Source organism: Callorhinus ursinus, unplaced genomic scaffold (assembly GCF_003265705.2).
Source record: "Callorhinus ursinus isolate GAN/ISIS: 27379988/994484 unplaced genomic scaffold, GSC_fseal_2.0 scaffold4, whole genome shotgun sequence".
In the NCBI taxonomy this organism is placed as follows: Eukaryota; Metazoa; Chordata; class Mammalia; order Carnivora; family Otariidae; genus Callorhinus; species Callorhinus ursinus.
In genome coordinates this window covers 107,243,736-107,262,035 of record NW_027397066.1, presented here as the reverse complement: position 1 = coordinate 107,262,035, position 18,300 = coordinate 107,243,736, and the positions used below count along the sequence as shown (strand labels likewise).

General features: G+C 35.1%; 1 protein-coding gene across 11 annotated transcripts in view; it reads left to right on the top strand.

Moving 5' to 3' along the window:
- SCLT1 (sodium channel and clathrin linker 1) overlaps positions 1-18,300 on the top strand; it is a 183,836-nt gene that overhangs the window by 63,462 nt on the left and 102,074 nt on the right. For 10 of the 11 annotated variants that reach the window (XR_003208832.2, XR_003208834.2, XM_073892263.1 and 7 more), the window contains one exon: positions 17,730-17,820. The exons of the other annotated variant lie outside the window; for it this stretch is intronic. Coding sequence is in view for 8 of the 10 variants with exons in the window: in XM_073892263.1 (XP_073748364.1) it covers positions 17,730-17,820 (91 nt within the window). In the remaining 2 variants the exon portion in view is untranslated. The remainder of the gene's footprint in view (positions 1-17,729; positions 17,821-18,300) is intronic. 11 annotated transcript variants of the gene reach the window in all.

Sequence of the window (18,300 nt, the reverse complement as noted above, 5' to 3'; positions counted from 1 at the left end):
TATGTGCATATGATTTATGTTAAATGTAAATAAATAAATTTACTTTTTAATATTTTTGAAATGACTGCATCATAGAACAAAACTTTGACTATACTTCTGAAATTTAAGTACTTTGACTGATTGAATCATTGGCCACTTGATTGAACTCAATCTCCAGTCTCCCTCCCCTCCCTGGAGGTCAGGAAGTTGGGCCTGTATCACATGGCTCAAAGCTCCAACTTTCTAATTACATGGTTGCTCTTTCCAGCATGGCCCACCTCCCATTCTGAAACTATCTAGGGTCCTACCTTGAGTCACTTCATTAGCATAAACTCAGATGTGTCCCAACGACCTACTGTAAATAAAAAAGATACTGCTACTATGGGGGGAGAGGGGGTAGTGAAGGGCTTGCAGTTTTAAATAGAGTATTCAGAATATCTCACTGAGCAGTTGAGATTTGAGCAAAGACTTGAAGGATGTGAACAGATTATCCATACAATACAGGGAAAGTGTTCCAAGTGTAGAACTTGCCATTGCATAGTTGGAAACGTGCCTAAGGAACAGCAAAGAAGCTGGATGTCTCTGTGATCTATTGCTGAGTAGCAAACCATTCCAATACTTTGTGACTCAAAACAATAACCCATTTAGTTTATGATATGGGGGGGACAATAGAGCAGTTTTCCGGTCTGGGCTTACTGGGCTGTATCTACTGGACTTGCCTATGTGTCTCTAGTCAGATGGTTGGTCTGCTAACAGTTAGTGTAGTAGTTGGCAGTGGATGATAAACCTGTCTGGCAATTGGCAGTTTCTTCACCAGGACAACAAAGAAAATCTTACTTCTTCACTTGGTCATGCAGGGTTCCTGAAGATAGTAAGAGAGCAAATCCCAATGTACAAATACTTTTCAAGCCTCTCTTGGGTTATATTTGTTAATTACTCCTGGCAAAGCACCTCACCAGGTCAACCCAAATTCAAAGGATAGGGAAATAGATACCCCTCTTGATGGGAAGATTTTCAACATCATGTTACAAAGATGTGGATGTACAGTAGGAAGAATTTGGGGCCATTTTTTATACTCTCTCTCACTAGTATACAGAGTATACTGGAACAGAGTAAACAAGGAGAACAGTAAGAGATAAAGTCAGAAATGTTTTGGAGAGTGGAAGACAAGGTCATATGGGGCCTTATAGGCTGTTGTGAGGACAATGGTTTTTTGTTCGTTTTTTAGGAATGGTTTTTAATAGGAGATTGATATGATCTGACTTATATTTTAATCGATTGATCATTCTGACTGCCATATTGAAAATAGACTGTAATGAGGCAAAAATGGAAGCAAGGAGACCAGTGAGGAAGCTATTACAGTAACCCAGGCAAAAAATCACGTTGAGTAGGACTGTGGTGGTAACGGTGGGAGATGGTTAAGACATGGTCAGGTTCTGGATATTAATGTTTTATATGGTAGGTTCAAGAGGATTTACTGACAAATTGGATGGAGGTAACAGGGAGATTGAGTCATAAGAGTGACTTGATGGGTTTTTTTTCCACAGGCAACCGAAGAATGTACTGAGAAGTCTACGTATAGGTGGCCAGATTTGGTGGGGGAGGAGGCAGTTTGGGCCATATTGAGTTTGCAGTAACTACTGGAAATCCTCATGCTGATAACCATTAGCAAGCAGTTCAATAGAGATCTGGACTCAAGATATGACATGTTTGATGATCAACATAATAGTGTTTAGGGGCACCTGGGTGGCTCAGTCGTTAAGCGTCTGCCTTCGGCTCAGATCATGATCCCAGGGTCCTGGGATCGAGCCCCACATCGGGCTCCCTGCTCGGCAGGAAGCCTGCTTCTCCCTCTCCCACTCCCCCTGCCTGTGTTCCCTCTTTTGCTGTGTCTCTCTCTGTCAAATAAATAAAATCTTAAAAAAAAAAAAAGAATAGTGTTTAAAGCCATGAGACTGGAATAGATAAGTACAGTTGACTCATGAACAACACAGGTTTGAACTTCATGGGTCCATCTATATGCAGATTTTTATCAATAAATATATACAGTATTATAAATGTATTTTCTCTTCCTTAGGAATTTCTTAACTTTTTTTTTCTCTAACTTACTTTATTATAAGAATACAGTATATAATATGTATAATTTAAAAAATATGGGTTAATCAACTATAAATGTTATCAGTAAGGCTTCTGGTCAATAGTACACTATTAGTAGTTAAGTTTTGGTGGTGTCAAAAGTTATATGCGGATTTTTTACTACATGGTGTGGGAGGTCGGTCCTCCTAACCCCCATGTTGTTCAATGGTCAACTTTTCTTGGATGGGAAGATTAAATTCCCTAAAGAGAATAAGTGTTGCCAGATCTTTAAAATTAATCTCAGTGTAATTTGTGTTAAAACTCCTGTAGTTTGTGTGTATATATGTGTCTGAGAGAGAGAAACTTGGTAATCTAATCCTAGTATCATTAAATAAGAAAGTGCCATTTATGAAGACCATTCTTTAGAAGAATAAAATGCAATGTTATTTGTAAGAGCATGAGTTTGACAAAATAGAACAGAAAAAAGAGTAAATAGAAATTTAGTATATGACAGAGGTGGCATTATAAATCAATAGGGAAATAATCATATGAGGGATGGTTGCTATCCATGCAAAAAAATCTGTAAAGTTTTGCTTTTCATATTTAAGTATTTATGTGGTTTTATGGATTAAGTATCTAAATATAAAAAGCAAAACTGTATAGATTTTTTTTTAAATATCGAACAATCTCTCTTGAACATTTTGCTAGGAAAGTGTTTCTTAATCAGAATTTAAATGCAGGCCAAAAAGGAAAAGATTGATATATTTGAATATGTTAAAATGTAAAACTTCTGTTTCAAAAATCAATATGTCAAAAGACAACCCATAGTCTGAGAAGACATTTGTAGTGCATATAATTTGACAGTGCATTAGTGTTGAGGATACATTAACTAAGCATCAATAATAAGAAGAAGTCCATAGAAAATTGGGCAAAGGATATGAACATTTCAAAAGTCATAACAATCAAGAAAATGCAAGTTAAAATAATGTGATACTATTTCTAAATACTAGTACTGAAATAATGTGGTAATTATGATACCAATTATCAGTATCAGAAATATGTGGAGTGTAATAACAAGTTACAAAAGGAAATTACAGTACAGATACAGTTGATATACATTTTAAATATTTTAAACAGTAGTGTATATTGGTAATGGATATATATATCAGTATACAGTAAAATAAAATATATATATTCTATGTGTGTATATATATTATAAAAGAATAAAATTTAAAAATTACTAGGACTGATATACCCTAACTTCAAGTTAGTGATTGTAGAAGTAGGGCATTGGAGACAGCCTAAGCGTCTATCACTGAGGAAATGGATAGGTAAAATGTGGTGTTTGCATCCTGTGATATACTGTGCATCATTTAGAAACATGTATTTACATGTAAAGGTGTAGTTACAGCAACATAGATAGATCTAAAAAACAAGGTTTATATTAAAGTAAAAAGAGATACGGATCTATAGCATAAAAACATGCATGCAGGGGCGGCTGGGTGGCTCAGTCGGTTAAGTGTCTGCCTTTGGCTCAGGTCAGGATCCCAGGGTCCTGGGATCGAGCCCCGCATCGGGCTCCCCTGCTAAGCAGGGAGCCCGCTTTTCCCTGTCCCTCTGCCACTCCCCCTGCTTGTGCTCTTTCTCTCTAAAACAAATAAATAAATAAAATTTATTTGTGTATGTCCAAGAATATATCACATTTTAAATTGAACCTACAAAATGAAGGGGAATGAGAGAGGGATTGGGAATGAACAGGAAAATAAAAGAAACAAACGAGAGCAGTCTTTCACAACTAATAGTGATAACGGGCCATGGAAAGAGTAGTGTGATTAACTCTACTCTGCACTCAAGGTTCAGAAAGAGTGGAAGATAAAAGAATATGACTTATGGTGTATGTAGGATAAATCAGGGTGTGGAGATTCTGGAAGGAAGATGAGTAAGGAAATTGACTGATAAAGACCTACAGTCATATGATAATAGAAATAGAAAAATTAAAATGCATATAAAAGATTCCATGTAGGAAAAATGGGCAGAACTTGGTGGTATCAGGCTAAAGGACAGGGGGAGAATTTCAGAATTTTATTGCTAAACATATCTCAATGATCATCTTAGTTTAACTTCCCAATTTTATAGAAGAAACCAAACTGAACCAAAGGCTCAGAAATTATCTTGTCCAGGGTTGCACAACAAATTCATGGAATTAGAACTCATATCTTGTAATTGCTAATCTGGTGAGTTTCTAAACCTGGCTTTCTAACAGTATTCACAGCAGTAATAAAATTGAGAATGAGAATTAATTATTAAAGGATCATGAGTGGTTAAATGGACTTTTGACATCTGCATGGAAGTTTCATTTGGTTTTTGGACAGTTGGGCCTAAAAATTTTAAATTAAGGTTAGAGATCAGTAAAGCTAGTTGTGGTTTTCTAAAGCCTAAAAGGTTTTAAGTGTTTTATTGTCCCTGAGCAATTTTGCCATAATATTTACTGACAGTATTCCATAGCTTAACATTAAGCAGTTCATGGTTGTATACATAAAACTATGCTTGCTTTTCCTGCCACAGATTTGAAGAAACATAAGGATAAGCAGATGCTTCTTTTAGAGAAGAGGGTGTTGCTTTCAAGCTTGACAGATTCTGAATGATGGGGCATATTGACATTACCAAAATTTAGGTTTTGAGATGCCCCTATAACTATGCCAAGAATAACTAAATTGAAAACTCTTTAAATACTAGATTTGTTTAAGTTTGTACTTACACTGAAAACAATTAGTTTCGTTTGCTGTCTGGTTTTATAGTGCAAAAAGAAAATTGGAATCATGGGAACTTATGAAAGCTTTTATAATTTTCCTTTTCAGGAGTTTTTGGTGATACTCTGTCATAGCAGATAAAACTCTTCAGCCTAGTTTCTAAGAACCATCATTCAGCTGCCCCCCTCAACCTTCCAGTTATGTACAAACTGCTCAAAACAGTCATTTTACTGTTTTTCATGGAAAAACTTTGGGTTTCTTCCTTTTGCCTTTGATCATTATTCTGTTTCTCAGAAAACTTATAACTTTCAAAATCTGGTTAAAACCTCCCTTCTCCAAGAAGACTTCTCTCAATTCATTACACCAGATTTTTACTCTTTTCCTATGGATATACTCAGCATTTATTCACTTTAAGATGAGATTTTATGCTATTTCTCTTTCAGTGCTTTTTTGTCATATATATTTGTTTATAATGTATATTTAGCTGACTTATAGAAACGATTATTTTTCAAGTCGTGCTCAGATTGTACATCTGCCTTATAAATTTTTTTTTTATTTTAGAGAGAGAGAGTGAGCATGAGCTGGGGGAGGAGCAGAGGTAGGAGCAAGAGGGAGGTGGAAAGAATCTCACGAAGACTCTGCACTGGGGACAGAGCCCACTATGGGGCTCTACCTCACAATCCTGAGATCATGACCTGAGCCAAAAATCAAGAGTTGGAGGCTCAACCAACTGAGCCACCCAGGTGCCCCTGCCTTGTAATGTCTTGGAAGGAAAGGATTGTCATTTGTGTATCTCAGGAATAACTTATTTTATTTTTGTTTCATTTTGTTTTTTGTTTTAAAGATTATTTATTTATTTGACAGAGAGCGGGGGCAGGGGGTAGGAGCAGAGGGAGCAGAGTGGGAGAAAGAGAGAGCAGACTTCCCACTGAGTGTGGAGCCCGATGCCGGGCTCTGTCCCAGGACCCTGAGATCATGACCTGAGCTGAAATCGAGAGCCAACCACTTAACCAACTGAGCCACCCAGACACCCCTCAGGAATAACTTGTAAAAGGACCTAACTGTAAAGATTGACTAAAGCACTTGCATAGGGATCCATATTAACCATTCATCAGATTAAAAAATTTTAGCCACTAAGGAATGATCTCATTAACAGATACAGATATTATCTTCATATAAAGAATCTATAACTTGTCAATCACCTTATTTTATATTTATTGAAAACTTGAACATATACATGTGTGCTCAGAGTGTAGAAACAGTCCTTAATAAGTTTCTGTATGATATAGCCTCAAAATTGTTGTAATTGGACCCATTTCACAAATCTTTTGTGAATTCAACAGTTTCTAAAGATGAGATCCCATTCAGTTTTTCTAGCTTGAGGTTCTTTTTGTTATTTCCAGTCACATAGGTCAGAGGTACTAAACTGAGCTTCTTACCATATCTCCTGAATCTTTTTGTATTTGCGAATGACACCATCCAGTTCCTGCTTCAGAAAACCAGGAGGCATCCGAAATCTTTTGCTGTCCCAGCTCTACCCCCTAAATGTCTCTCAGATCCTCCCCTTTTGTATCACTATATTGTTACTGTTTTGCTCAGTCCATCAATGCTCCAGTAACCTCCAAATTAATTCTCCCTCCCCATCTTCTTTTTTCATAGTCATCAAATTATCTTTCTAAAATAAAATCTGATCATGTCTTTCTTCTTTGATGGCTACTATATGCCTATAGGATTTAATTCAAATTACTCAAAATGACATTAAAGCTTTCTGTGACTTGACTCCTGGCAACTTAACGCATATTTTGTCAGTCCTCACCTCAATTTCCTGAACTGTTTTCAGTTTCCCGAACAAGTCATGCTATTTCATAACTCCCTACTTTTGCTCACATTGTTCAGGCTGCCTGAAAGGCCCTTTGCTGATAAATGTCCTCTTAACTTTCAAGGTTCAGCTCCAGTGTCACATTTTCTAGAAATCTTTTGCGAAATCTTTATGGTTTCTTCCTCCTTGGGTAGGAACCAATCATGCCTACCTTTTGCTTCAGCCATAGACTGCACATACATCTGTCACAGCGTTTTTAACACAGTGTACATAATTCTTTACAAATTGATCTCTCTTTGCTAGTTTATAAGCTCCTAATTTAGCCATTTTTATCTTGCATCATCTAACACAGTGCTAGACACATGGCAAGTGCTCAAAAAATATTTTTTGAGTCATTAAGTCAGTTAATTAAGTAATTAAATTGTATCTCATTGGAGGGGCAAAACTAAATTTATGTGGGTTTTTTATTAATGTACTTTACCCTTGGTCTTTTGGGGGCACAACTGTTTTTCTTGAACTGTAACTATTTAGAAAATTATATGTTAAAGTCTTCAGTTGTGGAGTAATGTATGTCTACTTAGTAGTTTGATTTCTAAAGTACACCTGAAAAAAAAATTTTTTTAATAAAACTAACAGTAGCTTTGCAGACTAAATTAAGAGATTTTTCAGTGTTTCCCATTATGGATCCAGACTTTAAGCTATATTGACTTTTAAATCTGTTTATTACTAATCATCTCTAGGTTTAAATGCATGATAGACATATTTAAGTATTTTTTATGTTTAGTGTTCTATTTAAATGACATAAAATCCAAGAAATCTTTAAAATGTGATTTATAACTAAATGGTTTTATTGAAGAGCATAAGAGCTGATGTGATAGGAATGTAATTTTTGATACAATTTTATTATGTTTCATGCAACAAAGTTTAAGTTACATAATCATTGTGTTCATCATTAATTTTTTTTACACACCAGCGCAAAGCATAAAACATAGTCTCCTCAAAGCATAAAACAAATCACATCACTCACCTTTTTTTAACACTCAGTGGATTTTCATTGCAATTGTATTTAGTCTCTCTTCTGTGGGGTTCTTCCAAGACCTCCAGTATATAGATGTCACCTGATATTTCTTCAGATTACTATATTTTCTCCTTTCCGTTTTTGAAAATTGCTTGGAAGAAGAATCTGTATCTGCTGTAGTCACTCTTTGGAATTTCTTTCAACTTGGATTTAGTCCCACCTCCCTGTTCTTTTCCTCAACTTTACTGGTACCATTTTACCTTTTTTGCCTGAAAACAAAATCTTCTATTCTCTGTGGTTGATGATTTTTCTGTCCTTCGTGAACATTTCTCTACTGTCTTTTGTGTTTGCACTTTCCCCCCCTCCTTACATGATCACATTTATCCTACCCAACTTAAACTTTAATCTCAATAATATTGTTTCCCAAATATGTGCCTCTGGTCATGATCACTTTGTGGAGCTCTATACTTGAATTGCTAGAGCAAGGGTTTTCAAACTTTTTTTTTTTTTTTTTTAGCAGCAGAACCCTTTAAAAAATCTAATACATAGAACCCCAATATATAAAATTGATAAAAGTGGAACTGCTATGGTTGCAGTGAGGAGTGCAGGTCTTCCTTATCTTGTAATTAATACCATCATCAAACCTAGGAATTTTGCTTGATACTTCTCTTTTGCTTCGCCCCTGCATTCAAATTTTGTTGGCTCTATATCCAGATTATCACAAATCCAATCATTACCACCACACCTCTATCCCAAGCCATCACTGTCTCTTGCTTGTATTAGTCTTCTATCTGGTTTCTCTGCTTTCACTCTTATCCCACTGTAAATCTTCCAAGACCTCCAGTATATAGATGTCACTTGATGTTTCTTCAGATTATTATATTTTCTCCTTTCCCTTTTTTGAAATTGCTGGCATATTATAAGCACTTAATAAATATTTGTTCAAAGAATGAATGGATAGAATCTCTTAGATTCTGCCTTGGTAAAATCTATGCCATCTTACCCAGTGGAACTGCTTACTTGTCACCATCACTCTAGTTTAGATCTTTTCTGCCTCTGGCTCATTTATTATGATCTATTGGTTAAAGAAAGAGGCAGAACCATCATTCTGGTTCATCCTTTTTCACAAATCCCAGATTTATTTTTTTATTTTATTTGTTTTTATTATATTCAGTTAGCCAGTATATAGTACATCATTAGTTTTTGATGTACAAATGCCAGATTTAAATTCCAAAAGTACAGCTCTGATCCCATTATTTGAGCAACTCCCCCATTACATTTAAATTAATACAGATCACTTAATTTGTTAATTGAGCCACATTGTGACCTCCCATCACCTTTCCAGTCTTATTTCCCATCTTCTCTAAGCAAGTCCTACACTTTCCCACCTTCATGCTTGTACTTATTTTATTCCTTTCTGAAGCTGTCTCTTTGTCCGCGCTTGTGTGATTCACCATTTCTTGGCCAATTTTCATTTTAAATACCTCCTGCTTCAATATTCTCTGATTTAAATGCAAATAACTGCCTACTCTGAATCATAATACTTTCTTTTAATCTTTGGTGGTGCTTGAAGAAGTGTGCTTTGTGGCCCTTCTTTTCTTTTTTTTTTTTTATTTATTTATTCATGAGAGTCAGAGAGAGAGAGAGAGAGAGGCAGAGGCAGAGGGAGAAGCAGGCTCCCCGCCCAGCAGGGAGCCCAATGCGGGCCTCGATCCCAGAACCCCGGGATCATGACCTGAGCCGAAGGCAGACGCTTAACCATCTGAGCCACCCAGGCGCCCCTTTGTGGCCCTTCTAAAGATTCCTGTGTCTCACCTATGTTCGTGTGCTTTGTACCCCCTTGCATAACATCTTTTGTGTCTGATACATGACAGGTGTGTGGTAAAAATTTTTTAACATGTCCGTTGCATAAGCCTATATAATAACAGAAAAATTAATATATTCTCCAGATTATCAGTGATATTTAAACTTGTAAGACTCTAAAGCTATATTTGTAATCATTGTTTACAGTATTTTTGCAAAGATAAACATGTTGATTGTGTAGTTATTCTGTAAAATCTAAGACAGTGGCTGTATATCAGAATCAACTATAGTGATTCTGAAAAAGAGAGATGCGAGGTACTACTCTCCCACCCCCCAACATTCTGAAGTAAGACTCAGATAGAGACTATGTACATATGGTTGCAGAAAGTTCACTTTCATACATAGAAAGTATACAGAACTACTTGTATGATAGAAAATTATATTCTAACATAGAATTCAGCATTTTGAACTAAAGTATGTATAATTTTGAACTAAATTGTATAAAAAATTATACACAAATGAACTGTTTTTAGACTGTAGAAGCTCTTAAAATTTTGATAGCTCAGTACATGAATTATGATTCATGTACTGAATTATTAGTACAGTATCAGTTATGGTAAGAAGTGATCTTAAAAATTCAGAACTTTGTCTAAAATTATGTTTGGGGACTTTCTAAAGTTTTTAAGCACAAATGATTGGTTTATTTATACCGGATAATTATAGAAGTACTTATTAAAGTACCTAATGTGTGTATTTTTCTTTTACATTTAAAAATTTAGAATATTTGGGGTGCCTGGGTGGCTCAGTCAGTTAAGCATCTGCCTTCAGCTCAGGTCATGATCTCAGTGTCCTAGGATCGAGCCCCGCATTGTGCTTTCTGCTCAGTGGGGAGTCTGCTTCTCCCTCTCACTCTCCCTCTGTGCTCACTCTCTCTCTCTCAAATAAATAAATAAAAGCTTTAAAATAAAAAAAATTAGAATATTCAACAGTAACCTAATTATGGAAAAAGCCCAAATGTCCATCAACTGATGAATGGATAAAGAAGTTGTGGTACACACACACACACGCTCGCACACACACTGGAGTATTATTCAGCCATGAAAAAGAATGAAAATCTTGTCATTTGCAATGACGTGAATGGAGCTAGAATGTATTATGATAAGTGAAATAAGTCAAAGACAAATGCCATATGATTTCACTCATGTGGAGTTTAAGAAACAAAACAATGAACATAGGGGAGGAAAAAAAAAGAGCAAACCATAAAACAGACTCTTAATTATAGAGAACACACTGAGGATTGCTAGAGAGGAAGGAGCAGGGAGATGGGCTAAATGGGTGATGGGTATTAAGGAGGGCACTTGTGATGACCACTGGATGTGATATATAAGTGATGAATCACTAAATTCTACTACTGAAAGTAGTATTACACCATATGTTAACTGAATTTGAACAAAAACTTGAAACAAAAAAAATTTTAAAAATTTAGTATACATATCAAATCAGTAAAACCTGGGTTTTATTTCTTTCAGAACTTTACCATTTTTCATTGTATGAAAGAAATATAAACATTTCTAGAACTCTATTGATATGAGACTACAAAAGAAATGTATAAAAATTTATCTTAAAATAGACTCACTGTATTTGATGTTAAATCTCAAAAAATACATATTGATAATTAAGACATTTTAATTTCTGTCCAAGTTAATGCTATAATTTAAGTATAGTACTATATTGTATCTTTTATACTTGGTTATACTTCAATTAACAGAGCGAAGATTTTTTCTTTTACAGGTTCAATTCAAATCTCTGCTATTACAAGTAACAAAAATTACACTAATGAAAAATCCTAGAAATTTTATTTTTTGTGTGTTTGGTGTAAGAAACTTGTCCAATTTCATTATTTTGTATGTTGCTGTCCAGTTTTCCCAACACTATTTGTCTTTTCTCCATTCTTTTCTGCTTTGTTGAAGATTAATTGACCATATACTTGTGGGTTCATTTCTGAGTTTTCTGTTCTATTGATCTATGTGTCTATTTTTGTGTCAGTATCATACTGTTTGGATTACTACAGCTTTGTAATGTAACTTGAAGTCCAGAATTGTGATGCCTCCAGCTTTGCTTTACTTTTCTGAGGTCTTTTGTGGTTCTATACAAATTTTAGGATTGTTTGTTCTAGCTCTGTGAAAAATGCTGGTGGTATTTTGATAGGGATTGTATCAAATGTGTAGATTGCTTCAGGTAATACAGACATTTTAACAATATTTATTTTTCCAGTCCAAGAGCATGGAATATTTTTCATTTTCTTCGTGTTCTTTTCACTTTCTTTCATCAATCAGTGTTTTATAGTTTTCAAAATACAGGTCTTTCACCTCTTTGGTTAGGTTTATTCCTAGGCATCTTATTGTTTTTGGTGGAATTGTGAATGAGAATGACTCCTTAATTTCTCTTTCTGTTTCTCCATTATTGGTGTACAGAAATGCAACAGATTTCTGTATGTTCATTTTGTATCCTGCAACTTTTCTGAATTCATGTATCGGTTCTAGCAATTTTTTGGTGGAGTCTTCCACATTTTTTACATAGAATATCATGTTGTCTGCGAATAGTGAAAGTTTGACTTCTTCCTTGCCAATTTGAATGCCGTTCATTTCTTTGTGTTGTCTGATTGCTGTGGCTAGGATTTCCAGTACTATGTTAAATAACAGTGGTGAGAGTGGACATCCCTGTCTTGTTCCTAACCGTGGAGGAAAAGCTCTTAGTTTTTCCCCATTGAGGATGATAATAGCTTTGGGTTTTTCATAGATGGCCTTTATGTTGAGGTATGTTCCCTCTAAACCTATTTTGTTGAGAGTTTTTTCATGAATGGATGTTGTCCTTTGTAAAATGTTTTTTCTAAATCTATTGAATCATATGGCTCTTATCCTTTCTCTTATTGGTGTGATTTATCACATTGATTGATATTACAAATTGAACCATTCTTGCCACACAGGAGTAAATCCCAGTTGATCATGGTGAATGATTTTTTAAATGTATTGTCAGATTCAGTTTGCTAGTATTTTATTGAGAATTCTTACATCTATGTTCATCAGGGATATTGGCCTATAGTTCTTTTTTTCAGTGGAGCCTCTATCTGGGTTTGGTACCAGGGTAATGCTGGCCTCATAGAATGAATTTGGAAGATTTCCTTCCTTTTCTATTTTTTGGAACAATTTCAGAAGTATAGGTATTAATTCTTCTTTAAATGTTTGGTAGAATTCCCCTGTGAAGCCATCTGGTCCTGGGCTTTTGTTTGTTGGGAGTTTTTGATTACTGATTGAATTTCTTTGCTGGTTATCAGTCTGTTCAAGTTTTCTATTTCTTTCTGTTTTAGTTTTGGTAGTTTGTATGTTTCTAGGAATTTATCCATTGTCCAATTTGTTGGCATATACTTTTTTTATAATACTCTCTTATAATTGTTTGGATTTCTGTGGTGGTTGGTAGTTAATTCTCCTCTATTGCTTGTGATTTTATTTATTTGGGTTCTCTTTTGGTACTCTGACTAGAGGTTTATCAATTTATTCATTTTTTTCAAAGAACCAGCTCCTGGGTTTATTGATGTGTTCTATTGTTTTTTCAGTTTCTATATCATGTATTTCTGCTTTAATCTTAATTACTTCCTTCTGCTGACTTTAGGCTTCATTTGTTGTTATTTTTCTAGCTCCTTTAGGTGTAAGGTTAAGTTGTTTATTTGAGATTTTTCTTGCTTCTTGAGGTAGGCCTGTAGTGCTGCATACTTCCCTCTTAGGACTACATTTTCTTCATCCCAAAGTTTTGGACCATTGTGTTTCCACTTTCATTTGTTTCCATGGATTTTTTTATTTCTCCTTTGATTTTCTAGTTGACCCATTCTTTGTTTAGTAGCATGTTGTTTAACCTTCATGTATGTGGTCTTTCCAGATTTTTTTCTTATGTTTGATTTCTTGTTCCATAGTGTTGTGGTCAGAAAAGGTGCATGGTATTATTTCAGTCTTCAAATAATTTTCAAATATTTCTTTAAAAAAAAAATTTTTATTTATTTATTTGAGAGAGAGAATGAGAGACAGAGAGCACGAGAGGGAAGAGGGTCAGAGGGAGAAGTAGATCCCCCACTGAGCAGGGAGCCCGATGTGGGACTCGATCCCGGGACTCCAGGATCATGACCTGAGCCAAAGGCAGTCACTTAACCAACTGAGCCACCCAGGCGCCCAATTTTCAAATATTTCAATCAAGTATTTGTTGGGCCTGTTTTGTGACCAAATATGTGATCTATCCTGGAGATTGTTCCATGTGCACTTGAAAAGAATGTGTATTCTGCTGTTTTAGGATGGAATGTTCTGAATATATCTGTTAAGTCCATCTGGTCCAGTGTGTCATTCAAAGCCATTGTTTTTCTGTTTAGATGATCTGTCCATTAATGTAAGTGGGGTATTAAAGTCTCCTACTGTTATTGTGTTACTCTCAGTTAGTTCCTTTATGTTTGCTTTAAAGTCTAGTTTATCCAATATAAGTATTGCTATTCTGGCTTTCTTTTCACATCCATTTGCATGATAATTGGTTTTCCACCCCCTCGCTTTCAATCTGCAAGTATCTTTATGTCTAAGATGAGTCTCTTGTAGGCAACATGTAGATGGGTGCTGTTTGTTTGGGTTTTTTTAATCCATTTGACACCCTCTGTTTTTGATTGGAGCATTTAGTCCATTTACATTCAAAGCAATTATTGATAGGTATTTATTGCCATTTTATCACTTGTTTTTTCACTGTTCTGGTGATTTCCTCTGATCCTTTCTTGTCTTTGTCACTTTTGGTCTCTCCTTTGCACTCCAAGAAACCCCTTTGATATTTCTTGCAGGGCTGGTTTAGTGGTCATGAATTCCTTTGGTTTTTATTTGTCTGGGAAAATCTATCTCTCCTTCTATTCTGATTGATAGCCTTGCTGGATAGAGTATTCTTGGCTGTACATTTTTCCCATTCAGCCCTTTGACTTTATCATGCCATTCGCTTCTGGTTTGCCAAGTTTCTGTTGTACAATCTCCAGCTAGCCTTATGGGTTTTCTCTTATAAGCTAAGGACTTCTTTTGTCTTTTTGCTTTTAAGATTTTTTTTCCTTTATCACTATATTTTGCAAATTTAAATACAGTATGTCTTGGTGTTGGCCTGCTTTTGTTGATTTTGATGAGAGTTCTCTCTGCCTCCTGTATCTGGATGTCTGTTTCCTTCCCTCAATTAGGGAAGTTTTCTGCTATTATTTCTTGAAATAAATTTTCTGCCACCTTTTTTCTCTCTTCTCGGACTCTTTAGAATACGAATGTTATTATATACATACATGTTCTCGTTTTGCAGAATTCTTCCTATCTTTTATTCAGGTTCATTATTTTCCATTATTTTGTCTTCTAGATCACCAATTCCTTTCTCTGTGTCTTCCAACCTGATGTTCCTTGCATCACACCTGTTTCCAATCTCATTTATTGTATTTTTCATCTCTGATGGATTCTTTTTTAACTCTTTTATCTCTGTGGTAAGTGTCTCACTGATGTCTTCTATTTTTCTCAAGCCTGCTAAGTATCCTATGATTGTTGCTTTAAATTCTTCATCAGACATGTTACTTATATCTGTTTTGCTTAGATATCTGGCCATGGTCTTATCCTTTTCTTTCATTTGGGATAAATTCCTCCATCTTAGTATTTTGTCTAATCTCTGCCTTCTTCTTTTTGTTAGAAAAGCCAGTTTTGTATCCTGCTTCTGAAAATACTGGCCTTATGAAGAAGAAATCATGTAGTACCCAGGGTCTGGCACTTCAGGGAGTGTCTCCACTGTGTACTGAGTATGCTCTGCTATTGTGTTTTGGCTGCTCTCTCCTTCAGGCCAGTCTTCTGCAGAGGCTCTCCTAGCCTCCTGTGGGCAGTATTTGGTCCCTGACTGAATGTAGTGAGTTTTAATGAGGTGTGCTCTGGTCTGCCTGTGAAATGAGACCTGATACCACCTCCACCAGAACTAGGGCCCTAAATCTAAATCTGCTCAGAACCCTCTGGTCTGGAGACATGGTGTGGGCAGGGGTCTGTGCTGGTCTTCTGGAGTAGGGGCCCACCATGCTGAGACAGAGACAAGTTTGACTAAGAAGGGCCGTCCCACCAGAGCTCAGGGGTTTGCACCTTAGGCAGCCAATAGTCACGCTGTGCTGCTTCCCACAGGTCGCTCTGTATTTATGTTGAGGGGTGGGGGAGGGAAATGGCACCAGCCAGCTCCTGTGTTTTCAGAGAGGTGTCTTGGTGAATGCTGCCTCTCAGGGATTAATTGAATTAAGGAAGAGACCCACAGTGAGGACTTCAGTTTGGAAACTACTGGACCAGTACTGGAAGTAATGATGGGACCAAAGGTTGGGCCATGAAATGGAAATGGAATACACAATTGAAAGACAATTTAGAAGTAGAATCATTAGGAAAATTAGAAATCAGGAGACCATCTATTGTAGGGTTTTGGTCTTTGCAGACTCCTTGGGGCCAAATGATGATTAGCCTTATATGCCATACAGAGAAGTGTTGATTGTGTGCCCAAAGAAGTAGGGAATCCAGAAAATGTTATTAAACAAGGATTTTTAACAGATTGTCTAATCCACCTCCCTATTGTTGGACATAAGATAGCTGAGATGCTTGTGGTCAGGTGAATTACATTAGGCCACATTCCTAGTTAGTGACAGAACTAGGTTCCTGACTCTGGGGTTTTCCATATTGCATCCTATTTTGATTGTATCTCTAACCGATCATTTTTTTCCTTAATCATGCCATGGCCTTACTTAAGTATCTTACTACTTAATTTTTTCCTTTTAAAATATACAGAATGTTATAAATGGTAGGTTCATTTATTGATTCATATGATAATTGCAGTCCTGAAATTATCTCTAACCTTGAGGAAGATTTAAAATACATTGGTATAAGGTGGTTTTTGGTTTTAGTTTTGTTGTTGGTGAACCATTTTGCAAGTAGAAAAAGTCTGTTTTATGTCTGATAAATTCAGATTTTTATAAATTAGATTTATTCAAAACAAAGCATTTTCCTAAAGTGCTTAATTTTATATTATTGGAACCATTTTTTTGTAGACAGTGTATCATAGAGAACTCTGTTTAAATACCAGTTTCATTACTTAATTTGTGAATCCTTGGGCAAGTTGGTAAATCTCTGTCAACCTCACTCTCAACTTTAGTTTGGTGGAATAGTCTTAATAGTACTTAATTTACAGAGAAAGTTAATTGTACTAAGTGAGATGATTGCAAAGCACTTAGGACAGTTTCTGTTACCTAATAATTATCTGATACATTTTAGCTACTGTTAGATTTTTATTTCCTATTGCCTTATGCTAATCAGTAATGTAATTTATAAATACTGTTAGCCAAAAGTAAATCAATTAACATATATTGTGAATTTCTCATCAAATAATATTTTAAGTCCAACAGCACTAAAATGGTTGATTTATAATACCTACATAAAATATAATTAAATAAATATGGGCAGTTCCTGCACTAAAGTAGCTTTGTTCCTAAAAATGTTTATGTTTTTTACGTAATCCAAGTGTTTTGTATTCATACTTAATGCTTAATTGGTAGGATATTAAAAATCTTTTTTTCTGTTTCAGAAAGTCTTACTATTCTAAAATCTTTTTCTATGGGGAGTCAAGAAGATATTGAAACTTATTTGATACTAATGGAACATTCAAAAAACTTGTTATTTTTGTCCTTTGCAACTATAATTTCTAAAAAAAATTAACTATTACACTATCTTGAGACAAATGTTTGAATTCATTATATTAAGTGGTTATATAATACATACTCCTGGTGTTTAAGGAGTGATCAGACATTGAAGCTTTGGTTCATTTTCATAGAAAAACCAATCAGTGATATTTCTTTAACTCTATAAATTCAGGAAGTTATAAACGTAACTATATTCTACTTAGCACTGCCATTCTTGTTAGGTAATTTACTAAGATGATAAAGTGCTTTTTCATGAAATATGAATCATTTGAGTATGAAATATAATTTATCCAAATAAAGTATTAATGACTCCCACTTTACACCCCTGCCCTTCACCTATACTTTTCCTCTTTACTCTTCCACGTGCATTTTGTCAGTAATAAAGGAATCTTTCAGTATATACCCCTTAGATCCATTTTTAGGTACATAAGAGTTACTAGTGATTTTACCAAATTTAGATTTCTTTTCTAGCTTTTTTAATTCTTTATGGCCTATGAAAAGTGTTTATTAATTTACTTTCTACTTTAGGCAAGCCAAGTTAGATCTGAGAGTTGCAGCAGCAAAAGTGGAAGAGTTAAATAACACAACTGAAAATCTTCAAGGACAAATGCAAAAGAAGGTATTTTCCTATTTCTAAGACAACTGGAAGCCTATAGCTTAGTTTTCTGTGAATTTTATTATTAATATTTTTTGGATTAGGTGTTAAAGAGGGTTGCTGGAAAATAAATTAAAAATCATTTTATTGCTCTCTAAATATAAAATACAAAATTAGGAAGCTAAATTATAATTTTGGAAATTACTTCCATTCACTTTATCCTGAGTCAGTAAAACATTGTAATCATTCCTAGACACATCATTACTGAAAGACATATTAAGTGAAGATGAAGTTTAATTAATTGGTAATACATAGATGAAAAAAAGCATGTAATACTACATTTTGTGTTATTTATGGAAATACTTATTGGCATAAGAGACCCTGGTTTTTATGTGTAATAGTGACATTTCAGGAAAGTGTCAAGGAAAGGTCAGGCTTTAGATTTAGGTGGATATAATTATTAAAAATTCTAGCTGTGGTATTTACTAACTGCGTAACTTTTCT